The 9,688-nt window shown below is 34.8% G+C and overlaps 2 protein-coding genes across 2 annotated transcripts in view; both read left to right on the forward strand.

Moving 5' to 3' along the window:
• The first annotated feature begins 6 nt into the window (after positions 1 to 6).
• LOC118751424 lies at positions 7 to 518 on the forward strand. Its single transcript, XM_036486249.1, has 2 exons — positions 7 to 102; positions 168 to 518. Exons 1-2 carry the CDS (start codon positions 43 to 45, stop codon positions 444 to 446), a joined length of 339 nt encoding a protein of 112 aa, XP_036342142.1. The 5' UTR covers positions 7 to 42; the 3' UTR covers positions 447 to 518.
• A 6,894-nt stretch (positions 519 to 7,412) lies between these two features.
• Positions 7,413 to 9,688, forward strand: part of LOC118751426 (aminopeptidase N-like) — a 15,051-nt gene continuing 12,775 nt past the window's right edge. The window contains 6 exon segments of the mRNA XM_036486252.1: positions 7,413 to 7,775; positions 7,777 to 7,985; positions 8,064 to 8,219; positions 8,289 to 8,763; positions 8,848 to 9,086; positions 9,161 to 9,673. Of these exon segments, the coding sequence (XP_036342145.1) occupies positions 7,413 to 7,775; positions 7,777 to 7,985; positions 8,064 to 8,219; positions 8,289 to 8,763; positions 8,848 to 9,086; positions 9,161 to 9,673 (1,955 nt within the window).

Consider the following 9,688-nt stretch of genomic DNA (forward strand, 5'->3'; position numbering starts at 1 on the left):
GAGTTTTTCGAGAGCAATTACCGTGTGCTCTGCCGTTCGCAAATGTTTGTCGAGAATTTTAATCGCATAGCCGAATATATGACGCGAGTACATCGTGAACAGGTAATTGCCACACTTTTTCACAAATAAAAAGGTGCAAGACTAAAATTTTCTGATTTTTTTTACAGTTCCTCGATTTACGCAATAAAATTGTCACAGAGCTACAGAAGGTAGGCCGCGAAAAGAGTGTCATCGCTGCTGATTCGCCACGCATCGGAAAGAAGGTGAAAATCAGTGAGATCTTCCTTGAAAAATTCAGCAATCAAACTTACGAATGGTTTAAACGACGCCAACAATCCACACACGCCGCCTCATTGGGCGCCCGCAGCAGTGCCACACAAATTGGGCACATGTTTCGTGCGGCGGGGAAATTCTTACGCAAAGTGATTATGAAAAAGGGGAGATGAGTTTGTTATTACACGTTTAACTTCTTTTATAAAGAAATGATTATTACTTAATTAAAATTAAATTAAAACAGATAGTTTGTATAATTTTCGCACGACATAGGAATGGAATTACAATTTTAAAGGGGAATTATGGACCTGAAGTTTAGGGGGAAATAATTCTAATTACGATATAACATCTTTGAAATGAGAAGTAGAAGTAGTAAATCACAAGCATACGCCTATTTTGTGTTCAGCAATGCCAATATATAAATTACTTGCACCCGAATGGCGTTAAAACGCCCAAAATAGAATTTCAAAAACCTAGAAAATATTCCAAATGTTAGTCATGGCTATAAGTACGGTGACCATATTAACGAACGTAAAATGAAGGACATTTTTTCTAATGATTTTAGAATACGAACATACAACTTGTATGATGGTAATTGAGATCAAATATTTCATATTTAATTATTTTATTAAATTGTACAAGTTCCTCTTCTCGAATGGCGCTATAACTGGATCTTAACCGATTCCGAAAAATGAAACCAAATCCTTATAAAGGACTTCGCCATCCTTTGCTGCTACAATGCGTTTATCATAATTGAGCGGAGGTTTATTGTTATTTTTCAGTGGATCTGAAATCTTAGCGTTCAACACGATCCTGGGCACAACACTCCCTGTGCTTTTGCCTACAATGAATTTTACTCAAATTATAGTATTTTTTCTGCGAAAATATAATAAATATTAGTTAATTATTTTTTTTCAATTATACAATACAAATATTTTCGCTTATCAGTATTATCAAGGATTCGTGACCCTTAAGTGGGGTGCGAAGCAAACTGACTATGGTTTTCATTCTGTTTCATTATGGACATTTTTATTTTTAATTTATTTTTAATTTTATTTTATTGTTTAAAAATTGACCTCTGCAAAATCCAAAGCTAATTTAAAGGACAGTTTAAGAAATAAAGGACAAATGGCGTCCTTTAGTTTGACAAAAATTATAAAGGACAGGGGGTTAAAATAAAGGACTGTCCTTTAAAATAAAGGACGGATGGTCACCGTAGCTATAAGCGCTCCGAGTGCCAGATTTCATCTAAATCCGTACAGCCGTTTCTGAGTGAAGAGAGCTCTCGGCTAGTGCAGGTTTTTAATTTCATCAAATTTCAAATCACCCTGTACCGATAAAATAAATCTCAGTTAAAAAAAGGAACAGTCCAACGCCTTCATCTTGGTCTGCAGGCTGTATCGGATATACATTCGCTAAACTTAGACGTATGTGGTATGGTTAAGAGCATATCCAAGTCAAAAACGAAAGCACACACTAAGAAAAAAAAACCGACAACAAAAGCGATAATGATATCGATAAAAAATGGATGAAGATGTCGATATCAAAATCATAAAATAATATCAATAGCAAAATCGATAACAAAATCGATAAAAATATAGATAACTAAATCGATTACAAGATCGATTACAAAATCGATAACTAAATCGATTACAAAATCTATCAAAAAATCGATTATAAGCTGTGTAAAAGGTAGGCTAACTTTTGACTTAAGCCCAAAAAATGGCTAAACTAAGTTTAGTTGAGTTGGAGGAACCAGCTCTTAGTTTTGAAACTAAGGACTTCTTAATACTCTTTCCTTTAGCATCCATATTTTGATATTTCATATAACTTGCGTATAAGTTAACTAAATTTGGCATTCCAAGCAGGTGGCAACCCTCTTCAAAATATTTTCAAACTACTACCTATAAAATCTTTTCCGTTTGGCACCTATATGATGATTCATATTTATCTTAGCTAATTCCCTTAAGGCAAATTGAATTTTAGTTTTAAACAGTGGCAACCCTCCTATACTTAAGTTAAGAAACAAAACTTTTCAAAACCATTACGATTGGTACCAGTGTTGCCACAAGTGGATTTTTTCTACCAAAACTGGTAAGCTTTTATCCATTTGGTAGGTTGGTATTTTGGCTACCTACCCTATCTCAAAATTCGGTTCAAAAACGCCCTATCTCACCACATTTTCAATACATTTTCAAATGAGGTAGGGCGTTTTTGAACCGAAGTCTGAGATAGGGAATTTTAGTATGTATGTATCTTAAAATTAATTTTTTTTGTCAAATTCTAAACAAAAATTGTTAGAAATTTTTCGCTACAACACCAAATGTTTTAATAAATAATTGGTGAAATCATTTGAAAATGTTGCAGGAGATGTACATGTATGTATCTATGTTACATTAGGAGCACTCATTGAAATTCAAACTGATTTTTTCAAGAAATTGTTCAAGGAAATTAATATTTTTACAAAAAGAAGCTAACATCGAATCTAATTGGCCACTACATAAATATGGCATCTAAATACGGCAAAAAAAAAATAAATAAAAATAACTGCGCCTGGACCACACTGGAGAAATTAATTATACGATACATATGTATCTAGTTGGCTCGTAACGAATTTATGTACATATGCATTTTTTTGGTTCAAAATTGTGAATAAATTGACAGGCTAGTTAATTTAATGTTATAAGCTTAAGGTTGTATTTTATCTTTTTTCTTTATTTATACCTGATTTTATCGTTCAAATTACATTTATATTATTCTGTTTCCTGTATCTTAATTTTTATCTTTATACTCTTTTCTTCATATAAAAGTAAAGTGTTTAAATTTACCTTGGCCTTCATCTTTGTTTTTATTTTTAATTTCTTTGCTTTTATCCTTTTCTTCATCTAAATATTCACCTAGATGCTGTGAGGTGCGATGACGCGATATGTATGATAATCATGTGATGTGATGTCATGTCAAATCATGTGATTTAGTGTCATATGATGTCATGTCATGTAATGTCAAATCGTGTGATCACATGTTATGTGCCGATTATTATATCGATTACAATATCGGTAACTGTATCGATAAATATACCAACGACGACATCGGTATATCGATAGATATATCGATAACAAGATCGACTAATTAATTGATAGTAACATCGATAACAAAACTTATAACAAATATCGATAGCCAACCAACTGCCGACTAGGAATGACCAACGAATAAGAATGCTCTCATCATTCTGCGGAATTTTTCCGCCATGCATGAAGAAATGTTCACATTTCCTACAGAGGCCAGCAGCGCTGCAAAGTGGCTCAAAACTGGCATACTGCTCATAATCCACTGGAGCCTTAATTTTTCAATCAATTTTTTTAAACGAAAGCTTATAAAATTTGCAAGAGGCCAGTTGAGTCCGAATTTTGAATTTTTATTTGCTTATATTAAACTTTGTAGTGCAAACTGCAGAAAAAGTGTCAATTTTCAAGAATATCGACTCTTGTTCCAGTTAATGTTAAGTAATAAAACTAGTTGAAAACAATTTTAGGGTTCCCCCAAAACGAAAAAATAAATTATACCGGAAAATTTTTTTATGTTTACAAAAAAAAATCACTAAAAGAAAATTTCTTTATTTTTAGTTTTTAGAAAAATTTGGGTATGCAGTTTTATAGATAGATTATAGATAGATTGAAGTGCAAGCCGCAAGCTGCCGAGAATTCGCGTTAATTTTTTGTGAAACAATTTTTCTTGTGAATTTGATTTCGATTTGAGGGAACCCCACAATGGTTTTTAAATAGATCTTGTTATGCAACATTTACTAACTAGAGAAGGAGAATCGATTTTCTCCAAAATTGCTATTTTTTCTGAACTTTTCACTTAAAAAATTAATATAAACAAATAAAAATTCAAAACTATGGGTCAACTGGTCTGTTGCTAATTTTATAAGCTTTCATTAAAAATTAAAGCTCCGGTGAATTATTAACAGTTACAGGTCTATTCTGCACGTTACCGAAGATTTTGTAACCGTAAAATTGTATTACCAAAAAATGTTACCAGTTCTTGTCACCGCGATTCTAGGTACGTTGGTAATGCAGTTAAAATATTCAGCAATTCAGCTATGAAGAATTGTGCAAATCCTGGCATTGCATATTTTACGGGGCAATAATTTGTTACCAGCTTATGAGATGGTAACAAAATTTCCCGGTTACAAGAGTACGCAGAATGCGAAAAGGTTTTAAAAATTGACAGGAACTTTATTTACCGGTTACAAACTTCATATTACCAGCGCAGAATAGAGCTGTTAATTCCAGTTTTGAACCACTGTGCACTGATATGTACTTAATAGTTTTGCATACGAATATTTAGCAAATTCTTCAATATTCCACCACAGCAATTGACGTCAACGATATTTATTATTGTTATCCGATAAACAATTTATCGTAGTTCCCTTAGACATACAGTGGCGAGAATATAAATACGAACGCGACATTTTTAAAAGTTTTGGCTATTTTTGCTTTACTTAGTTTTTTTTTTTTTATATATAGTATATATGTTGCTGTTGCCCGCTGTGGCTGAGTGAGTAGAGTGGATACCACCACTACGTAGGAATAGGGTTCGATCTCTGATCCGAGTGTCATCTACATAAATTGAAAAAAAACAGTTTTTTCTATCAGCCGTCACCCCTCGGCGGGCAATGGTAAACCTCCGAGTGTACTTCTGCCCTAAAAAATCTGCTCATAAAAATACAATTGCCGTTCGGAGGCGGGGTAAAACTTTAGGTCCCTCCATATGCGTAACAGGATCAAGACTAGGGGTGGTAATTTTTTCGATTTTCGCGATCCGTGGGATTTTCGGGACATCGTTCATACAATCCCGGGATTACTGCCGGGATTTATATATTCATTATTTTCCAACAACTAAACATGAGAAAATTGCATCAATATAGTTTGAGAAGCTGTCCTACCATATAATAAGTAATAAATAAACGGGTTTGAAATCCACTTTATTATTTAAATTGAAAAATATTTCATTAGTAACAGAACAAAGCTAATTAAATTTATATGCATTTAGCAATACTTTAGCGCATACATATCTGATAAAGTAACATACGGCATGTCGAAAGAAACGCGGCAAAAGTGGCAAAAATAAAAGAAACGCCATTTTTCAACCATTTAGTATTTATTTCATTTCTTTAATTAATATTTAAATTTTTTTTATAACAGTCTACCTCATTTTACATATAATTAACTGCATTTAAATGCGCATTTCAAAATTGGTACAAAAAATTATAAATTTTCAAACTTTTTAATCAGCATTTTTAGAAAAATTTGTGGTACGCAGTTTTATAGCCCATTAAATTAAAGTAGGATAAAATGCAAGTTTCATGCATTTACAAAATACCATTGAGTTTTAGGAATGTTTTAAACCATGCTGGTCATTTTCTTTCATATAAATAAATTGTCGAACATACTTTGTAGGGGAAAAAAAGGCGTGACACCCATAGCAAAAAAAAAATATAAAAAATCAACTTTACTTTTAGTCACTTGAAACTTGCACTTTATCCTCCTGTAATTTAATGGGCTATACTTATAAAATTTCGTACCTCGAAGTTTTCTAAACTTTATGAGTAAATAGATTGATACAGGTTGGAACAATAACAATTGAAATTCAGCAATCAATATACTCACTACACTACGGGCCAGATATAGTAAAACTGCGTTTTTGGTTTCAGAATTTGTTTTATAAGAACTTTATAATTTCAAAGATAGGTTAAATTCTAAAAATTATTTAAAAAATTCAGTGCAATGTAGAATATAAAAAGGGGTACCAAAAAAATCTGTAGTATTTACAAAAATTAAAATTGTTTGGATTCACAAGAACGAATAGGTATTGAAAATGCCATTTTAATCAATTTTATTTTTTTAAACTAATAAAGTTAGAAGGACTGCATATAATTTTTTCTACAAAAATATTGCAAAATTGCAAAGTTATTCAAGGATAAAATCTTTAAGGACAGAGTTTCTTTTTAGTTTTATACTTATACTGTTTTCCAAAGTATATTGCACTAAATTTTTTAAATCATTTCACTGCATGTATTTGACCCATGGCTTCGCCAATATATTGATTGATGTAAAATTGCTTGTCACACGGTGTTATGTGCATGTATAATTAGCTCTACATTTATAAAAAAATAGTATTTAAATATTAAATGAACAAAAGAAATATAGCAAAACCTTGTTAACATAAGCCGTTTCTATTATTGCCACCATTGCAAATTACAAATCCCGAGTGAGGAATTAACCGATCTGGGCGGGGTTGTTGTAGCCGCTACAACAACAACAACAAAAAATCCCATATCTTAAAAAGGCCGGGCTTTCGGGATCCCGGGATTAACATTCCTAATCAAGACACATCCAGACCGAAAGAAAACAATGTAGTAATTTTTTGTTTGACACAGTTTAGGCAAATACAATTTTTTGATAGCGAGACGTGGGCACAAACTAAATCGGAATTTTGTACTCAACGACGTCTATGGCATCATGCTTCAATACGTAGTCACCAAATCACAAAAAAATCGGCCAATTTATGGCATCGTATATCAAATTCTTTTGAAAGTAGTACTGGCGCAAACTAACTTCAAAGTAAGCAATCGAAAATAGCTGGTTGTTATAATAAAGTTTATTTGATAATTTGATTGTACGTGACCATTGAAATATACTGATGTGAGTAGCGAAAAACCTTCTCATACATTTACATAAATGTAAATAAAATACAAAAATGCCTAGTAAGTGTGCACTTAACTTCCTTATTTAAAAAAATGTACCTCTTATCAACCTTTATGACCCGATATGCGGGTGTCATAAATGTTTCATAACACCGCTAAAATCCATTAGACTAATCGGAATGTCCAATAATGCTTCATAAAGATAGCAAATGCGAATTAAACGAAACAAATTTCTCGACGCCCGCAGACACCGCTTAGATCCACAATCCAATCTGAAAAGCACTACAATCAATCACTTGCCTATCACGTAAATTGCAAATCGATATTACTGATAGCCAAACCCAAGTCAATTTGAAGACCTTAAAAATGACCCACAATAAATTTCTTTTGAGTATTTCGTTTCTTGAGCTGCGGCCGTTTAGTTCACGAAATGATCCACACTAAAGTTAAACTGAACGTTGTCCTTTTGGCCACATTGGCCCTAATTGCCTCATCTGTATTAGAGACCTCAGAGGCATCAGTAGCTCATCTGCCGCCGCAGGACATTGAAAGTCCAAGCGATCATATCGTTGAAAAAGAATCAGGAATTGATTATAGCGTGCGTGCTGATGGCAATTACCGCTTGCCAAACAACACCGAGCCCATACATTACGACATCGAATTGACAACGAATGTGCATAACGGTACAAGAAATTTTACCGGCAAAGTTCAAATTCTGATAACGGTTACCGAGGACACAAGAACCATTGTAGTACATGCGCGTCAACTTGAAGGCTTCCAGGCCACCATTAAAAAATGCAAGCCAAGCAAATGCAATTGAGTATGAATTGAGTTGGTCATACGAATCCGAAAGGGAATTCCTTAGTCTAACACCAGTAAACGCAAGTCTTAGCCTTAACAAAGATACTAACTGGACTTTGACTATTGCGTATAATGGCCAATTGCGAACCGACGCTGGAGGATTTCATCGACTTTCCTACACTGACGAACTCAATCAAGTGCAGTAAGACAATAAGAAATGCATAATGAAATCACATATATATATTGGTCTAATTGCTAAAAATAAATTTTTTACTTACAGTTATATGGCAACAACACAATTCGAATCCACAAATGCCCGCCACGCATTTCCCTGTTACGATGAACCAGCCAAACGCGCCACCTTCACAATAACCATCAAACACGATCCTTCGTATAGTGCAATATCCAATATGCCGATAAACGAAACCGCCAGCTCGTAAGCATACAACTTTAAATTTAGTGTTATATAAAAATGTGTTACCTTAAAAATGGTCTCTCTTTGCAGAACTGGTGTAACGGTCTTCGATAAGACAAATGTGACTGTCTCCACATATTTGATTGCTTTCCATGTGTCCGACTATGAATGGTCTGAAGGTGTGTTGCATTCACTGCCACACCGGCTCTATTCGAAGCCGGGAACTGTTGACAATCATGAATTCGGTCTACTCTCGGGTATATTGATCTTACAGCGCTTGGCCGAGTACTACGATGTGCCTTTTGCGCTGCCGAGAATGGTACAAGTGGCAATACCTGGAAAGGGTGGCGCTATGGAAAATTGGGGATTGGTCACTTATGGTGAAGCGTACTTGCTTTACAACAAAAGTTCGTCGACGTCAAGCACACAGAACTCCATCGCCAATATCATCGCACACGAATTCACACACCAATGGTTTGGTAATCATGTAGCAGTTAGGTGGTGGACATATCTGTGGCTCAAAGAGGGTTTCGCGACACTCTTCTCATACCATGGCGTAAATGAGGTGAGTTTTTTTTATTGGCAATCAAAGCGGATAACGAATGCTATGCCACTTCTTATCACCTCTCTAATACTCCAACATATTTAGGTTAATCCCGAGTGGGACGTCTATCAAATAATGCATACTAACAACTACCAATCGGCGCTTATTTATGATGGTAGTGGTAGCGTGGTGCCCATGACCCATTATGCGCAAACACCCACCGAGATTTCAGCTCGGTACGGTACCTCTTCTTATGCCAAACCTTGCTCGGTACTTTTCATGTGGCAGCATGCTCTCGGCGATTCAGTATTTCGTTCCGGTTTGAACAAATATCTAACTCAGAAGTAAGTTTTCATATATAGTAGTGCTTTACTTGTTTATAAATTTCGCTTAAATCTTACTCAAACCACTAATGCAGCGCATTCGACTCTGCCGAGGAATGGGAGCTTTTTTCAGCACTGCAGAGTGCTGTTGATGAACACCAACTCAGCATTCCCGCGCGCATAGACGTTATGTTCCCCACATGGTCACAGCAATCTGGCTATCCACTACTAACAGTTACACGAAATTACAGCTCCAACACGTTCACGATCACCCAAACTGCTTACAATGATAACGTAAACATTACTTCGGACAAAACATACTACGTGCCATTCAACTATGTTGCCCGTTCCAAGTCAGACTTCCGTAATACAACGGCTTCGCATTACCTTCTCAATACCAGACAAATCACTATCACCGACCAAGAAGTTGCCGCTGATGATTGGTTGATTTTGAATAAACAATCCACGGGTTACTATCGCATTAACTACGATGAACAAAACTGGCATTTAATTGCTGATGGCTTGGTAGAGCAACCCCATAAAGTACATCACCGTAATCGCGCTCAGCTTATGTACGATGCTTACAGATTCGTCAACAACGATCGATTGGACATAAGCATTCT

Source organism: Rhagoletis pomonella, unplaced genomic scaffold, assembly GCF_013731165.1.
Source record: "Rhagoletis pomonella isolate Grant_MI unplaced genomic scaffold, Rhpom_1.0 Rhpom_scaffold_00694, whole genome shotgun sequence".
NCBI classification, from domain to species: Eukaryota; Metazoa; Arthropoda; class Insecta; order Diptera; family Tephritidae; genus Rhagoletis; species Rhagoletis pomonella.

Excerpts from the sequence above, each read along its gene's own strand:
- LOC118751424 (XM_036486249.1), top strand. The coding sequence starts at position 43 with ATGTTTGTCGAGAATTTTAATCGCATAGCCGAATATATGACGCGAGTA. Across the intron at positions 103-167 it reads CGCGAGTACATCGTGAACAG|TTCCTCGATTTACGCAATAA; the intron begins GTAATTGCCACA and ends TTTTTTTTACAG.